General features: G+C 62.0%; 4 protein-coding genes across 4 annotated transcripts; 2 read left to right on the top strand and 2 right to left on the bottom strand.

Annotated features, from left to right (window-relative positions):
• Nucleotides 1–1,453, top strand: HRG_07699 (FAD dependent oxidoreductase domain-containing protein; the record flags this gene model as incomplete). The annotated part of the gene is made up of 3 exons (XM_044866170.1): nucleotides 1–781; nucleotides 852–1,095; nucleotides 1,198–1,453. The coding sequence occupies 3 exons, from the start codon at nucleotides 1–3 to the stop codon at nucleotides 1,451–1,453; spliced, it is 1,281 nt and encodes a 426-aa protein (XP_044719134.1).
• A 2,543-nt stretch (nucleotides 1,454–3,996) lies between these two features.
• Nucleotides 3,997–7,188, bottom strand: HRG_07698 (FAD binding domain-containing protein; the record flags this gene model as incomplete). Its single annotated transcript, XM_044866169.1, has 1 exon — nucleotides 3,997–7,188. One exon carries the CDS (start codon nucleotides 7,186–7,188, stop codon nucleotides 3,997–3,999), a length of 3,192 nt encoding a protein of 1,063 aa, XP_044719133.1.
• Nucleotides 7,189–9,030: 1,842 nt separating this feature from the next.
• On the top strand, nucleotides 9,031–12,375 carry HRG_07697 (e1-E2 ATPase domain-containing protein; the record flags this gene model as incomplete). The annotated part of the gene is made up of 2 exons (XM_044866168.1): nucleotides 9,031–11,847; nucleotides 11,890–12,375. The coding sequence occupies 2 exons, from the start codon at nucleotides 9,031–9,033 to the stop codon at nucleotides 12,373–12,375; spliced, it is 3,303 nt and encodes a 1,100-aa protein (XP_044719132.1).
• Nucleotides 12,376–14,543: 2,168 nt separating this feature from the next.
• On the bottom strand, nucleotides 14,544–15,623 carry HRG_07696 (cyclin domain-containing protein; the record flags this gene model as incomplete). Its single annotated transcript, XM_044866167.1, has 2 exons — nucleotides 14,544–15,488; nucleotides 15,531–15,623. 2 exons carry the CDS (start codon nucleotides 15,621–15,623, stop codon nucleotides 14,544–14,546), a joined length of 1,038 nt encoding a protein of 345 aa, XP_044719131.1.
• Between the last annotated feature and the right edge of the window lie 1,646 nt (nucleotides 15,624–17,269).

Raw genomic sequence — 17,269 nt, 5'->3', positions numbered from 1 at the left:
ATGACTTCCTACATCATCATCGGCGCCGGCAACTTTGGCGCCGCCACAGCCTTGACGCTCGTCCAACGCGGCAATGCCAAGGTGACGCTCATCGACACGGCCGCCTTCCCCAACCCCAGAGCGGCGTCGCACGATGTAAACAAGATTGTGCGCGACGACTACCCCGACAAGCTCTACATGCGCATGTTGATCAAGGCGATGCCCAAGTGGCGCAGCGACAGGCTCTACAGCGCGCACTACCACGAGGTGGGCATGCTGCGGGCCGACACGTCGAGCTTCGGCGACGAGAGCATAGCGGCGTACCGGGACATGGGGGTTGCCAACGACTCCGAGTTCCTGGCCGTCGACGAGGTGCGCAGGCGCTGGAACGGGGCGTTTGCGACGGCCGACTTTGGCGGCCTCGACACGGTCCTGTACAACCCGTCGGTGGGCTTTGCCGAGGCCGACAAGGCGCTGGGGGCCGTGGTGCAGGAGGCGGTGGACCAGGGCGTCGAGTACGTCGTGGGCGTCGTCAAGAGGCTCAACTTTGGCCCCGCCGGCCAATGCACGGGCGTCAGCCTCGAGGCGGGAGAGACGCTGCAGGCCGACAAGACGCTGCTGGCGGCGGGCGCTCGCACCCCGGCGCTGCTGGCCCAGAGCGCGCCCGACAACAGGCTCCTGCACGTCGGCGACCGCGTCGTGGCGACCGGGGCCGTCAGCTTCTACGCCAAGCTCTTTGGCGAGCAGAGGGCCAAGTTTGCGCCGATTCCGGTGCTCAAGAACTGCCTGCCACAGGTCAAAGGTACGTGGGCGTCGCATCCCGGACGTGCTATTGGCGAGGAGGCTTTTGACCGGTCCACGGCTGGCTGCAGGCGAGGGCATGTCGATACTCGACGACGGCACCATCAAGTTCAACTGCGATATGTGCTTCACAAACTATGTCCCATTCCCGCCGACCGGTGAGCGCATGTCGGTTGCCCCGGACCAAAACGTCTTCAACGTCTGGACCGGGCCTCGCTTCCTCAGCTTCTTCCAGGAGCGGGCCCGGAGAACCATCGACGGCCTATACGGCAAGGAGGCCGAGGAGATACCCATTGACGCATATCGAATGTGCTGGTAAGCCCGAGCCTATCACCTGGCTTCCCCGCCCCCGAGAAGCACGCTCGCTTCGCAGAGTGAGCCAATCCCGTTCTAACATGCGGGATGCTTCCTGGCCAGGGACGCATCAACCCCGACGCACGATTTCCTCGTCACGCCTCATCCACACTGCCAAGGCCTCTACGTGGCCACGGGCGGCTCGTTTCACGGTTGGAAGTTCTTGCCCGTGATTGGTGACTACATTGCGGACATGATGCAGGGCAGCCTAGACTCCGAGTACGCTGATCGTTGGGCGTGGGACAAGAAGGGCGGTGATGGCCACTCGGCCAATCCGACGTACCAGGTAGTCGGGGACCTGCAGGACTGGATCTCGTGAGCCGGTGCTGTTTTCCCTGGCCTCTCGAATGAATCATCGTCTTCCCCCCCCGCATCTTTGGCTCTTGATCGCTTGTCTTGTTTCTGCTGGGTTTCATCTTCATGGGCTTTTTCCTCTTTCGCTGTCTCCCCCGCGGCCATGCTCGCCACATGGAGATGCGAAAGTGACGATTGACGACGAGGGCGAAGTATACAAGGCACCTGCGAAGACGGTAGTGTAACTGTGCGAACAGGCATAGGAGTTTTGCGCCGGCTTTTCGTTGGGGTCCCGCTGGACAGCATTTTACATGGAGTTGACAGTCCCACATCACTTGCCTGTTTTCCCTTGTTCCAGGCGCCGTGTTGTGCAGTTAGAAGATTTGCCATGGACAGGCAGAACATTCCCATGGACAGGAAAGGGAAGGTCAATAGAGCCAGGCATTGTGGATGGACGCAACGCCAGCTGATGTGACTGGTGAAGATGCATATGCGTAGGAGGCTGCAGGGGATGGCGGAGTTGTACGTACAACTTTACAAAACGCCATCGCGCACTTGGGCAAATCGATATAGGGATTTCGGAGATTTGGTTCCGTTTCCATACAGGTGCCATCATGGAACTAGCGCTCCTCGAGGCCTATCATCAGGGGTGTTGGTCCCGTGTGGAATGTCCAATGCCGACGAGTCACGTCGGGTCCAGCGGACTCGGGTCCTCGAGAGTCCAGCGCGGCCAGACAAGGCCTCGCCCCCGTCTTGGGGTGGGTCAAGGGGCACGGCGCTGAGGACGCAGTCGGTCTCGCTCTGCAGGGAGGGCCCCAAGATATGATCGGCCGTACGATGAGCGCTCCGGGTCGTCGAGGCTTGGTGCGCTCCCGAGAAGGGGCTCCGCGACTTGGACCAAGGTGGCGGCCGTCGCATCAGCTGGGGGCCATGGCGAGGTGCGGCGGCCGGGTTGCGGGGCCGGTGCGCAGACGTAAGCTGCAGGCCCGGGAGGAGGGAGACAAGAGGCTCCGCGTTTTGGCGGTCAAGAGGGAGGCCGGCCCGTGGGCGCGGGCGGGCGGCGGAAGTTAAGGGGGGGGTTGACGTTGCGGAGCGAGCGGCTGGCTGTCTTGCTTGCCTCCGGCCCTTTTGCTTCCTCATCTGGCGACCATTCACACCTCCCCTGCGACCCCAGATGACGGTGGAAACCACTGATAGGGTGACGGAACGCTGCCCGGACCGGAAGGCGAGTTGTAACACATAGCCGGGGCGAGGGGGCATGCAAGAGCAGACGATCTGGGCACCCGCAATATAACACACAGCATGCAGGCTTGCGACTTGTACGGATACGTCTGTATGGAAGGTTACGGGGTGAAGCTTGTTGTCTCTCCCCTCGCACGAGTCTCGCGTGGGTTGGACGGCTTGCACGGTCAAGCGTCGGATCCGAGGGCATGTGTGACTTGTATACACATGTGCATACATACCTACATAGACACAATGCGAGACGAAGGCGTTGCAGGCCCTGTAAATGGCATGCGGGCCTGTGTACTGTACGGGCGTCGCATGCACCGGCACGATACATCCATGCATGGCACTACATGTGTGGATGGCCTATCCACATCCGTACTTGTTCTACAGCTGGGCACATGCATATGCGTCGCTTCGTACGAACCGCATACGGAATGTGGGCGGTGGCGAGTTGCACCGGGTTGTGCTTGTGAATGCATCGTGACGTTGTAGGGCTTGTAGCAACGGATTCTCCTCCGGGCCCCTTGGCGAATGGCGTCTCGGCCCCTTGGGATTGGCGGCGGCAGCAGCACGATGCGTCGTCGCCCGCGTCCCTTAACCCCGCGACTCTGCATGGCTCGCGGTGCCCATATGGATGGATGAGGGACAGATGGGGCTTGGCTTCTCTGTCATCGTACGGATGGATACTCGCAAGAGCCACGACAAGAGTAGTGCAGTTTGTAAGACAGTGATGGCAATGGCTCGCTCGCTGATCATGCCACTGCCGGTGCTCGACTCGCCACTTTGGCTGCATCGCCACTTGGCTGTACGGAATCCGCTTCCCTCGTTCCGGACCAGCCTCCTTCGCACCCCGGGCACAGCACTGTACGAACACTGGCCCCCGTCTTGCTGGGAGGCCCGCGGGAGCTGTCCGGACACGGCCCGGGGCGGCAAGGCCTGGACCGACCGGGCTGGAGCGGCAGTGCATTCGTTGGTGGCGGAGTCAGGAGACGAGCACGCCGCGTCATCGACAACGGCCACGGATCGCGAGCATCGACGGCGAGGGACGGTGGCAGTGAGGCCATCGTTCGACAGAGATGGGGACAAGGGACAGGGGCAATTCGACACGGGGCGCCACGAACGGTGCACAGCCAAGACCATGGTTCCATGTGGCTCTCTGTGTGTGGCATCATTTTCGTTTCATCCAGTCAGCCCCAAACGCCCCTTTTTCTTGTCGCGGCTGACACGAAGCGCCATGCCCGAGCTGTACATACAGTGTAGGCCGCCTAGTCCGGGGGAGCCACGCGAGGAAATGCCAGGTGATGGATGCGCTCTCGCCCCTGGATACCTGGTATCCCCCTCCTAATAGACTTCGAGCACGTAGCGTCCCTCCTCCTTGAGCTTCTCAATCTGCTTGCCGGCATCGAGCTTCTTGCCGCTCGCCTGTGCCTCGGCCGCAATGGCCTCCTGCAGCACCTTGGTCACGTCCGGCACCGGCCACGTCGGCCCGCACAGGTAGAAGCTGCCCTCCTCCTCGACGTAGGCCTTGACAATGTCGCCGAGCGTCTGCCGCATGCGGTCCTGGATGTAAATCTTTTGCGGCTGGTCGCGCGAAAAGGCGCTGCCGACGAGCGTCACCACGCCCGCCGCCAGGTACGCCTCCCACTCCTCGCCGTACAGGTACTCCTCGCGCTGGTGCCGCGAGCCGAGGTACAGCAGGATGGAGCCGATGTCTTTGCCCTGGGCCTTTTGCATCGCGCGGTACTGCACAAAGGCGCGGAACGGCGCGAGTCCCGTGCCCAGCCCGGCCATGATGAGCGGCGCCGTGTCCCGCTCCGGGAGCTTCATCACCGACGGCTTGACCGACGCCGTCACCGCCGCGCCCGGCTGCAGCCGGCTCAGGTACCGCGTCGCCTGGCCGTAGCGCGTCCGGCCGCGCGAGTCGACCCAGTCGACGACGACAATCATGAGCGCCACCGTCGTCGGCGTCACGGCCTGCGCCGACGCGATCGAATACTCGCGCCGCTTGAGCGGACCCACGAGCTGCATCAGGTCGTGGAAGCCGGGGCGCGCCGACGAAAACTCCTCGAGGACGTCGACGTACGTGGCCGTGTCCTCCTCGGACCGCCTCTTGAACTCGGCCGCGCCCGCCGAGCTGCCCAGCGACGCGAGCCGCTTCTGCTCCGCCTCGTCGGTGGCGAACTCGGCCAGCGCCTCGTAGAAGCGCTTGGGCGGCTTGCCGAGAATGTCAATGTTCTGCAACAGCGCCTGGTGCACCGTCCGGGCCTCGAGCGCCGTCGGGTCCTCGCGCGCGGGGACCAGCACCAGCTCGGCCGCGTCGACGCCGTACCACCGCACGAAGTCGTTGACCTGTTGCTCGTCGTTGTCGGCGTGGATCCCCAGCGCCTCGCCAATCTTGTACGTGAGCCCGGAGTCGCCAAGGTCGAACTCGATGTGGAAGATGTTCCGGTCGTAGTCAGCCGGTGTCAGTCGCCGGTTCTCCTTGACGCGGATCGTGGCCGTCTTGACCGGCAGGTCGGGCCGCAGGCTTGCCCGCGTCCCGTATGCCTCCTTGAATACGATGCCCTTGGCAGCGGCCTGCCAGTCGCGCAGCTGCGGGGCCTCCTCGGTCTCCTGCTTCAAGAATGGCACGAAACTATTGGTCTGGATTGACGTGCGCAGCGCGGGCTCGCTGTGGTCCGGCGCGAACTCGCCCCAGGCCGCCGAGACCTCGAGCTTGTCAAGGCACTGGTCGAGGGCATCGACGCATTCTTGCAGCGTCGGCGGATGGCCCTCGACCAGAGTCAGGTTGCCAATGTCTTGAGGCGACAGCTGAGGCTGGGCGAGCTTCAAAAAGGCAAGTTCAAATAGGAGCTTGGTCGAGAAGGCGTCATTCTCAAATGCCGGCGAGTACGAGATGTCCAAGACGAACAGGTCGATGCCCTTTTCGTAGGCGCGCCTCCGGAAAGTAGCGGGGAGCCGCTTCTCGACTTCGTCCTGCTTGAAGCCGGACAGCTTCAGGAGAACCTTGCCCCCATCGGCGACACTCTTCAAAACATCAACCTCCTTCAAGAGCCTCTCGTCGCCGATGACAGACACGTCTGCCTCGTTGACGGCATAGGGCGCCTCGAGAGCCTTTTTGGACGCCCGCAGGTCTGTGCGGACGACGCCGCCCTGCGTGAGGTTGTCAAAGGCCGTGTGCGCGTAGACGTTGGTGGTTGACTCCTGGGACAAGACGCGGCCAATGACGGCGGGGGAGTGCAGGGCCGCCGAATCATCGACGTCCCAGAAGGTATACTGCTGGGCGGCGATGAGGGAAGGCAGCTCACCTGCGACGTCGTCGTTGCCAAACACCTTGTGCAGGGTGCTCACCAGGCCCTGGGGTGTCAGGGTCTGAGCAGGGAAGTACTTGATGTCGATGACCTCGGGCTCCTGGTCAAAGGTGCCGGCAAAGGTGACGGCGGTCAGGACGTCGCCGTACAGGGCAGACGGAATGGCCTGGTCTTCGACGGCGGCCTCGTCCCGGACCTGGCCGAGGACGGCAATGGTGCGGGCCGAAGCGGGAACAGCCTTGAGGAAGGCCTCTTCGATAAAGGGTCGGTACACACGGACGTTGACGACGCCGACCTTGGCCCCGTCGGCGGCAAGCTTGGTCAGGGTCTGCTTCGCGATCTGAGTCTCGACGCTGCCGAAAGCAACCAGGACAATGTCCGGGGTCTCGTGGCCGTGGTACTCAAAGGGCTCGTAGACGGTGCCGAGATCGTCGTTGAAGAGCTTCAGAAGCTCGAGGACCTTGCCCGCCGTGTCCAATCGCTGGTTCAGCTTGCGGGCCTCGGCGGCGAGTCTCGTGTACAAGTCGGCAACTCCGCTCTCGCTCAGAGCATCGACAACGCGCAGCGTCTCCCGGGCCACACGGATGCCGTCGTAGATGTGCAGCGTAGGGGTCAAGGTGGCAAGCAGGGTGGAGAAGAGAGACATGTGCTGCGCCTCGTACGTCGACGAGCTGGCAACCAGGGCCAAGCCGAGATCCTCGGCCAGTCGCAGCGTCGCCTCATAGTTGGAGGCGAGGCCATGGCTGGCAGTGTAGTCGGCGGCGGCGATGTGGGCGACAAAGGGGCTGGAGAGGCTGTACAGCAGGGAGAGCTGGTCAAGCGTGCCCCGCAGATTCTGTAGGCTGCCGGAGGGGGCAATCAGGGTCTGGGGAATGTGCCTCTTGGCGACATCAAAGTCGGGGGAGAAGATGTAGCCCAGGGCCAGGGCGCCGGCGCCGGTCCGGGTCTGGAGGGGTAGGACGGAGGGGGTGTAGCCATGGATGTTCCGGCCCTCGTCGGCGGCCCACTGCTTTGCGGCAATGTCGAGATCGAACGTCTCTGGTGAGAAGGAGTAGATTTTGTCCGACAGCTTAAAGGCCACCTGCTGGACGAGGAGCTGGGCGGTGACGTAGGCCGGGGCGGAAATGGAAGCCAGGGGGACCGGTTGGCCAAAGGGCAGAGTGGACGACGAGGCCTGGAAGCCCGAGGGCCTTGGCTTTGACTGTGGCGGCGGGAGATGCATTTCAAGACTGTATCCTCTCTTCGTCGGCGTAAAGGACACGGGTAGACCAAGGAGCCCCGCTTCCCAGGCGTCTCGGGGAGGCAATGGCCGGGGATGGGAAGCACAAGAGCAGTCCTCACAGGCAACGTCTCTTCCAAGGGCGCAACTTTATCGGCTGGAGGAAGGGATGAGGCGAGGGCGACGGTGATGAAGAAGAGGCAGAAGAGGAGGACAAGGGAGCAGTGTAAAGGAAGGAAACAAGGGGCACGAGCGAGGGTGGATTTGTAAGGAGTCATGGCGACCCTCTTTTTAGTAGTAATTCCAAGCCCATACCTCGGGTTGGTGGTTTTGCTCGTCGTTGTCGGTGCTTCCGTCAGATTGTTGATACTCGAGGAGAATCACGCAATTGTTTTAGGCTCAAAGGGGTCTAGCGGCCATGATGCAAGACACCCCCGGTCCACCCGGGCGCTCGGGGTGGGGCCCGCTTTTTCCGACTTCCGCGGCCTCGGCCGATGATCCGATGGGCTTTGATGATGACGGACACGATGACTATGGGTGTGATGCTTTCTCATGTTGCTTGAGTGTTTTGAAGAAAAGCGGTTATTTTGCCCGTGTTTAATTTTTTAAAAAAATATTTTGAAAAAGGAGGGCTCGCAAAGGTGATCATTCTTCGCCCCAGGAGCAGCGGCAAATCCCCCTGATGCGGGTCCCATGGAGAGCGCTACCGGATTCGTCGCGGCAGGAGACGCTGATTGGCAGAAGGTCGGTCTGACAAGACAGATGCCCAGGCACGGGACTGACCCTGGGTGAAGGGGAGAAATGTCCCTTGTCCTCCAAAGAGAGCCAAGCAGTCGGCAGTACTGTAAGGCTGCGGTTGGACTTTGCCTGAAGTATTAGTTGGGAAGAATTTCAGGGACTCGCCGAGCCCCTGTGGGCGCCTTTGGGCCATGCATTTCGAAGCATACATGTCTGCTTGAAGACTCGGCAGAAACAATGTCTGGGAGATTGACCCGACGAAGTTTTTGTTTGCGACGTAGAATTCGAACTGGCGGCTTGCAGAAGATAGGGGGCAGGCCACGTGACACAGATCACCGGCTCCGGTACTCGGCGAGTCCTTTGTGCGGAGTATCTACCGACTTGGTCGATTTGTACGACGGCGGTGAGCGGTGTGGCGCACCAAGTACCGACCCCGACCGACTCTCTACAGTACATGTCTGCACCGAGCCGATGTCAACAAAGATGCCTGCGTTCCGGCGCGGCAAATCCAAAGGGACCCGCTTTCTGCGGCTTTCACCCTCGGATAACCACCTGCAAGTTGTCATTCCGGTGGTGTCAAGGACACGCTGCACCTCGTCCTGCCCTCACGCAACTCGACCAACTATCTCGTCAGTCCCTCTATCGGCGCGCATGGCATCAATGGGCGATGCGGCGTGTGCAGGCGGCCACCGGCACAAGTGACGCAGATGCTACATGCAGCCTAGTTGCTTTGCGACATTTGTGCCGGTTTTTGGCTTTTTGCTCGTTATAAAAAAATGCCAACGCCCAGAATCCTTTGCGTGGAATTGTAGACTTGTTTTCCCCGGTAACCCTTCGTCTTCTTCTTTCTCTTCGTCGTCGTCATTTCTCTTGCCCGTCGTCGTCGTGGTGCTGCCTACCCTCATTGCTCTCCCCCCACCTGCCTTCCCTCGCTCTGCATCTCCTCGCTTAGGTACTCACCGTGCAAACTTCATCGTCCTCCCCTCACCTCTCGAATCCCTCGACACCCCTCGACACCCCATCTGGCCGGCCATTACCTTGCAGTATACTTCATCACATCCTTCAGCGCCCGGCCGTCTCGCCCGGCGGCCCCGTCGTCGTGCGACCATGGCTCCGGCAAACACCGTCACCACGTCCTACCTCTTGGGCAACCTTCACTGCCCGTCATGTGTAGCCCTCATCAAGAGTCTCCTGCACGACGAGTACGCCGACAGGGTCCTCTGGGTCTCGCCAAACGTCGTCACCTCGGTCGTCACCGTCGAGCACGAGGACCCCACCGCCGACTTTATCCGCGCCATGGGCAAGACGCTGCAAGACGCCGGCTTCGACATATGCGGCGTCGACACCTCGGCTGCCGTCGAGGCCGACATCGACTGCGTCTCTCCGCGAGATGCCCGCCAGAATTACGGAACCTTTGACATATGGTCCCGCCTCTGGCGCAACAAGACGCCCCCCGGCACTCCGAGCCCCGCCATCGCCGCCGCCCATCTGGAAAACTGCGAGGCGTGCAAGTCGGCTGTAGCCCATGACCAGGACCACTTGTCCGAGAACCGCGTCCGCCTCGTCCGAACCCTGTCCTTTGCGTCTAGCATCCAGAGGCAGACCTCGGCCGTGCCCTTTGACGGCGTCGTCGTCGACGGAGCTCCCTCGCCTCTGCTGCGCGCAACCGTGTCCGTTGGCGGCATGACGTGCGCCGTCTGTGTAAACACAATCACCAACGAGGTCCAGAAGCACCCCTGGATCTCCAAGATCACCGTCAATCTCGTCTCCAACAGCGCCTCGGTCGACTTCACCGACCCCAGTCGCGCTAAAGACATCGTCGAGGCCATCTCGGATCTCGGCTACGACGCCATCCTCGACAAGGTCGTCGACCTCAACCAGCACAGGCAGTCGGCCGACGAGCGCGAGGTTGAGATCAAGGTCGACGGCATCTTCTGCCACCGCTGTCCCGACAGGATCTGCCAGACTCTGAGAAACCTCGACTCCTCGCGCATCGAGATCCTCCAGGAACCGACGGTCAAGCAGCCCCGGCTCAGAGTCCGCTATCTCCCAGAAGCCCCTCGCCTCACCATCCGCCATATTCTCTCCGCCATCGAGGCCACGGACCCATCTCTGCACGCCTCCATCCACCATCCCCCGACGTTGGAGGAGCGGTCCAGGGCCATTAGGGCAAAGCACCAGCGCGAGCTCCTCTATCGCGAAATCCTCACCATCTTGATCGCCATCCCCTCGTTCATCCTGGGCATCGTCTACATGAGCCTGGTTCCCTCAACAGACCCGACGAGGCGATACCTGATGGAGCCCTGGAAGTCGGGCCTGAGCCGTCTCGAAATCATCCTCTGCGTCCTCGCAACACCCGTCTATTTCCTGGCCGCCGACGTCTTCCACGTGCGCGCTGTCAAGGAACTTCGAACGCTGTGGCGAGGAAACAGCCGCACGCCGCTGCTGGAGAGGTTCTACAAGTTTGGAAGCATGAACATGCTCATCTCCCTGGGAACAAGCATAGCGTACCTATCGTCGGTTGCGCAGATGATTGCCGCGGCGATCAACCAGGAAACACACGTGCCCGAGGGTCGCTTTTACTTTGACTCGGTCGTCTTCCTCACGCTCTTCTTGCTCGCAGGAAGGTTGATTGAGGGCTACAGCAAGTCCAAGACTGGGAGTGCGGTCGAGGCGCTGGCCAAGCTTCGTCCCAGCACGGCGCTACTCATCGAGCAAGACAGGCTGGGGAACCCGAAAACCACGGCCACCGAGATTGATCGACTGGAGCACGGTGACCTCATCCGAATCCCCAACGGCGCGTCGCCGGCCGCCGACGGCGTCATTGTCACGGGCGATACGAACTTTGACGAGTCGAGCCTCACGGGCGAGTCGCGTCCCATCAAAAAGGGGCCCGGAGACAGCGTCTACGCGGGCACGATAAACAAGGCTGACGCCATCACGGTTCGCATCACGGGCACCTGCGGCAAGTCGATGCTTGACCAGATTGTCGAGGTTGTCCGCGAGGGACAGACGAAGCGAGCCCCCGTGGAGCAAATCGCGGACCTGATGACGTCGTACTTTGTCCCCGTCGTGACCCTCATCGCCGTCATCACCTGGGCCGTGTGGATGGCTCTTGCCTTTACCGGCCACGTCTCCGATGAGGAGCTGAACAACTCCGGCGGACAGGCCGCGTTCGCCTTTCAATTCGCCATTGCCGTGTTTGTCGTCGCCTGCCCCTGTGGCCTGGCGCTTGCCGCGCCGACGGCCATCTTTGTCGGCGGCGGCATCGCAGCCAAGCACGGCGTCCTGGCCAAGGGCGGAGGCGAGGCGTTTGAAAAGGCGAGCAAGATTGACTGCGTCGTCTTTGACAAGACGGGAACCCTCACCGAGGGCGGCGAGCCCCGCATCACCGACTCGGCCCTGTTCCCGGACGGCGAGATGGACGACGTTGTGGACGAGCGGACGCTGCTGTCGGGGCTCAAGGCGGCCGAGGAAAACAGCAGCCACCCAATCGCCAAGGCCGTTGTCAGCTTTTGCGGCGCCGAGCTGGAGTCGGCCGCGCTGGGCAAGGTGGAAGAATTACCGGGCAAGGGCATCAAGGCCGCGTACAAGGACCGGCCACTCCATGTCGCCGTGGGCAACGAGCACCTGATGCGCGACCTGTCGGTCCCGCTATCTCAACGCGCGACGAACCTTCTCCAAGGCTGGAAGAGCGAGGCCAAGTCGGTGGCGCTCGTCGGCGCCAAAGCTCGCGAGGGCAGCGCGTGGAAGCTGGCGGCCATCATGGCCGTCTCGGACCCAATCCGGCCGGAGGCAAGGGCCGTGGTCCAGGCGCTGCGGGGTCGCGGGACGCAGGTCTGGATGCTGTCGGGCGATAACATGACGACGGCGCAGGCGGTGGCGCAACGCGTCGGTATCCCCTCGTCCAACGTGCTCGCCGAGGTACTGCCATCAGAAAAGGCGGCCAAGATCACGTACCTGCAGGCGACGGTCCACGCGGATGAGACGGGCAGGCGGCGGCGGCGAGGACACGGGTATTCTACGCGGCGGGCCATGGTGGCCATGGTGGGGGACGGCATCAACGACTCGCCGGCGCTGACGACGGCGGACGTGGGCATCGCCATTGGGTCCGGGAGCGACGTGGCGATATCAAGCGCCGACTTTGTGCTGGCGACGTCGAGCCTGTCGGCGGTGCTGACGCTGCTGGAGCTCAGCCGGGTCGTGTTCCGGCGCATCAAGGTCAACTTTGGCTGGGCCGTCGTCTACAACATGCTGGCGGTGCCCATTGCGGCGGGATGCCTGTACGCGGTGCGCACGCGGGGCGGGGGCCACGTTCGGCTGGACCCGGTATGGGCGGCGCTTGCCATGGCGCTGTCGAGCATCAGCGTGGTTCTGAGCAGCCTGAGCCTGCGGATCAAGATTCCGTGGGTGGGGTTCCGGCCCAAGACTATGGTTGCGGAGCCCCGATAGGCGAGCCCAAAGCGTCGAGGTGATGGACGGATGGCGGTGACGAGGATGCGCGGGTGTGAGCGGGTTGGTGTAGGTTTGTTGACGGGCGGCTTCTCCATGTGTGGTTGGCGGTCCATGCGGGCCCCAGCCGGAAAGCGACGAGGCGGTGGCCGCGGAGGAGGCACGGGGTGATTTCGTCGGTTGCCACACAGCCCTCGCAGCGGCCCGTGGTTCAGCTGCGATGTTACGGAGAACACACAGACACAGCTACCAAGAAAAGCCGATTCCGAAGGCGAGGTCACGACATGGCGGGCTCATGCAGCCCCGCATGGGAGTGCATGCGACGATGCGAGGGTCTGCACCCCCTATCCGTAGGTGGCACCAGCCAGAGGTTGCTTCAGGGTCCCGTTGCGGGAGAGCGAGGCCGGATGCGGCGGGCTGACTGGGCGGGGGGTCCGAAGGGTGTGGGGCCGGCGTTTGCGCCTTGTTCCCTTTCTTATTCTTTGTCCGCCGTCCCCTTGGACCCCCGCCCGCGCAACTCTGTTTTTTTTATTTTTATCTCCACGTTCAGGACGTACCCCGGTGGGTTTTTAGACTCTGCTCCCAGCGTGTACACGGGCACGGTCCGGAGGGCCAGGTCTGCCCCGATGCGGACGCCCGGAGGCCGAGCTCTGCGGGGCGGGCCACGATGCCCTCTACAGGGCACATGGGCCTCTATACTCGACGGGCTGTGTAGGCTGCGTCGCCTGGCCCCTCTTGCCCCCGCCGGCGGGCGGTGACCCCCAAACGCAGCCAACAGCCCACGCCCGCATCCCATCACCGCCCCTTGCCACCCACCGCCAGGCAGGCAGAAGACGCGACGAAGTGAGCACACGCGGCTCTGCACCTGGCCGTCCCCTGGTGGCGAGAGAGCTTCAACGAAGGGGGGGGGCAGTTCGCGCCACTATTTTTTCCCTCCTTTTTCTTTTCCTCCTCGTCTTGGGTGTTGCACTGTACGGTACGGTACGGTACGGTACGGTACGGTACTTTTACTCCTGATATCCCCCGCAAGCGAGTGTATAAGTGGCACGGGCCCCGGCGCATCGTCGTTGACAAACTCCGACGGGCGCCGGATTGGGGGTCCCGCGGCCGTTGCACACAGGGGTTTCTGCTGCTCCGTCTGTTCTGTCTGTGTGGTGACCAAAAAAAGTGTGAAAGTCTGGGCGAGCACGTACAGTATGTAAAGTACCTAGCTAGGTAGGCAGGCAGGTAATTAAGGCATGTGCTGGAGCAGGTATGCAGGCGGGCAAGTAAGTACCGTAGGCTGGACTGATCCGTCTGCCACGGCCGAGCAACGTGCGTGACGGGCGGGGGCGCGTGCGCTGTGCCGTTGCGTGTAAGCCAGCGCCGTGACTGCGTCTTGCGCGCCTGCCTGGCCGCAAACAACCAACGTGCGTGGCCTCCCCCCCCCCCGGCCAACAGTCACCCGCCTCCCGTCCCGTGACCCCAGCGCGGTCCGGCGCCGGGCTGACCGACTGTCGAAATCCACGCCCCTCCGTGAAAGCGTTGCATGCACGCGTGCAAACAGAGCATTGGACATGTAGTGTTTGTCAAACAAGTTGCGATGTATTTGCTAGGTCCGCCCACGAGGGGGGAGCAGTTCTACCCTAGGACCCATCTACCATATCCTGAACCCAATATCATGGGAAGAGGCAAAGGAAAAAAGAAACCCAAAAAAGAAAGGAAAATGAGGAGTCCTCCTCAAGTCGAAGAAACGCGGCAGGGCCCATCGAGGCGCGCCTGGCCGCCCCAAACCCCCAAAACTCCAAATGCTGTTTTCTCTCGCCGCCGTATAAGTAAGAGAAGAGGTATTTCCAACACCAAGCTCGGCCCCGGTCCATCAGAGGCCCAGGTATAAGAAAGGAGAAAAGGAAAAAGGAAGCGAGATGTTGACTCCTGTATGGTGACATTTTTTTTGCCCTGTACACATGATAATATATGCAGACGCCTGTGTCGTGGCGCACTATTAGGCATCGACGTAGGGTCGTCGAGTCAAGCAGGTGCCAAGTCATGTTGGACGCGTGTCCCAGCCGGGGGAAAGCGAGTCGTGTAAGCCACCGCAAACGCCGTGCTCATTGTGTCGTGTCTGTTTCTCTTGATGCATGCCGTGAATCACACAAGTGAAGAAGGAAAAGGGGAGCCGATGCTGGTTATCGAACAGTGACGGCTCCTCCCAAGAGACGCCCCCACATGCCACGTTTGTGGCGCTTCTTGGCTGCGCCGTCGTGCATCTGGTGATAGTGCTCTACCGAGATCTCGTAGGGCAGCATGCGCGCGCTCGACGGCGCGGGTACAGCCTTTTGCGAGTCGGCGTCGACGACAATCTGGACGGGGGAGTCGTAGAGGGGCGCCTTGAGGGGCGTCTCGTAGGGCGTTGCCTCGGGGTCCGACTCCAGGGGCGTCGTGGAGCGCGACTGCTGCCGGCTCGAGGGGGCCGACGAGGCGTACGAGCTCGCCGAGCTGCTGTAGGTGAGGCCCGGGGGGGAGACGGAGCCGGGGCGCAGGTTCTCGAGGCTGGCGTTGCGGGAGCGCGAGGTGGCGCGGGAAGCGACAGGGCTGGGATAGCGGGTCGAGGCGGCGGCGTACAGGTCCTGCTGGCGGCGCTTCTCCTCGCGCTGGCGCATCTTGCGGGCATGGCGCTCGGCGATGCGGACGCGCAGAGGCTCGAGGAAGACGTCGAGCTCGCGGTAGAGGTCCTGCTCGGAGATCCTGAGGTCCCACTCGAGGAGGAAGAGGAGCTGCTTCTCCATGAGGTTGACCTCGGTGCGGGTGAAGCCAAACGAGTAGAGGTCGGTGGCGATGTGGGTGTAGTTGGCCCAGTGCTTGTTCTTGGGAGAGCTGTCGTTGAGGTACTTTGCAGCCAGGATGAGCGAGGCGAGGAAGATGCGGTGCGTGGTGCAGCGCAGGCCGCGGGCCATGGGCTGCAGCTTGGCCTTGAGGCGGGTGAGGTAGACGAGGGTGGACATGAGGGTGGGGACCTGGACGTTGGAGGAGACGACGAGCTGTGTGATGAACTCGTCGAGGGTGGGCAGGCTGTCGTCTTCAGCGCGGGCGCATCGGGGCTCGGGGCTCCTCGGGGGCGTGGGCGGCAGGGCCTGGTTCTTGGAGGGCATGAGAGTCGAGTCGCAGGTAATTACGTTGTGGGCGGCGTCGGCCAAGTACGAGATCATGTCGCGGCTGACGGGCTGGTAGACAAAGTGCTCGAGGGCGGCCTTGTTGAGCTCGTCCATGGTGAGGAGGTGCCGTGATGCCATGGTGGTCGTCGGTAGTGAAGGTGATGATGATGCTGGACGAGGGACCGGGCGGAAGAGAGCGAGGGGCAACGAGAGAGCGAGAGACAGCGAGAGAGCGCGGGCGAGAGAGAGAGAGAGCGAGAGGAAGAGGGGACGGCCAGAGGATATAGGCGTAGCCCTTGTCGAGGGTCGATGCGAGGACGGGAGGGAGAAGAATGTGAAAACGGTGAAAAAAGGGAGAGGGCGCTTGGTTATTGAAGTAAGTGTCAGACAATAGGTCGGGCAAGGCTCATGTGGCCTCTTGCTTTCTGGGACAAGTGACCGTGGGACATTCGTCAGTGGGTGACGTTAGGGGCACGAGGCTGAGTCCACAGGGGGGTAGGGGGGGTGGAGGGGGGGGGTGCCGCAGGGGGTGGGAGAGGGCGCTTGGGTGCCAACGGCGTGCAGCTGCAGGGGACGGACGGATGGAGGGAGGGAGAGGTTGAGGTTGAGAGGGTACGGGGGTACAGGCGTCGCAGTACAGGCGTCGGAGTACAGGCGTCGCAGTACCGATCGCTGGGGCCAGCTCTAGCGGCCAGGCCGACAGGGGTTCGGGGAGTTTAGAGTTGATCTATCTGTCAGCAGGGATTGCGAGGCGGGTCCGAGTGCCGAGGTTTGTGCGACGTTGCCAAATTCCTTTGCGGCGGGAGCAGACGGGAGGCGAGAGGGCGAAGGGCTGGACCGCTTATTCGCCGACGAGGGCCGGACGGGATCGATGGGATGCCAAGGTGGGAGAAGAAGTAGGGTTTTCGCGTGAGTCAGCCGAATGCGTGAGCGTGGCTGGGACCAGGAGAAGACGAGGCAGACGTCGCCGTCTTGAATAAGTATCGAGAATGAGAATGTGAGTGTACTCGGTCGAGGAGAGTAAAGAAAGATGTGTTCAGCCTGAACAAGCCCCCTTTTTTTTCTTCACTCTTTGTATCCGCACACTGCCTGTCGGAAACAAAAGGGTCCTTGGATCAAGAAAGATTTCCGAGGATGGTGGCTCTTTGGGACTTTATGCGTTGCCGAGTCAAGTCGTCTCCGCCGACGAGTCCCGGGGGGGTAGCCTGAGTCTGCGCGCAGGCGTGTTTGTGTGTACGAGAGGATGATGATGAGGACCGTCTTGTCCTTTCTTGACAGTCAGTCCTTTGCGAGGCCCGTGCCGGTTGCTGTTGGTGCGTACCCGGATTTCGGGCTCCACGGACTTGGGCGAGTCGTGACGAGGAAACAGGCGAAGAGAGCGCGAGCGTCAATTGCCGTCGGTGGTGGCGCGCCTTGGTGCTTATTTCGGGAGAGGTGTGGCGGGGATGTGACACGCGTGCGTTTGCGAATAATGTGCAGCGCCAACAACGAGACGAGACGAACAGAGAAAGAGAAAGAGAAGGCAGGCGACGCCGTGTGCGTGCTGGACAAGAAGGGACTGACTGTTGAGTCGGGCAAAGGGGGCTTTCACTGACTAAGTCGAAAGGAGTGTTTCAATGCTGACTCTCTTGCTCGGGACTGGACAAGCAGCTTTACTGTGCTGCCGAGGATGGTGATGGTGTGAGCAGAACAGAAGCCCCGGAGAGAGGAAGCGAGCCAGAACTATATAACGCCCCAACAAGGCCGTCGCCAATATCGAG

This window comes from Hirsutella rhossiliensis (assembly GCF_020360975.1).
Source record: "Hirsutella rhossiliensis strain HR02 chromosome Unknown scaffold00008, whole genome shotgun sequence".
NCBI lineage: Eukaryota > Fungi > Ascomycota > Sordariomycetes > Hypocreales > Ophiocordycipitaceae > Hirsutella > Hirsutella rhossiliensis.
This window is presented reverse-complemented; position numbering and strand designations above follow the sequence as displayed.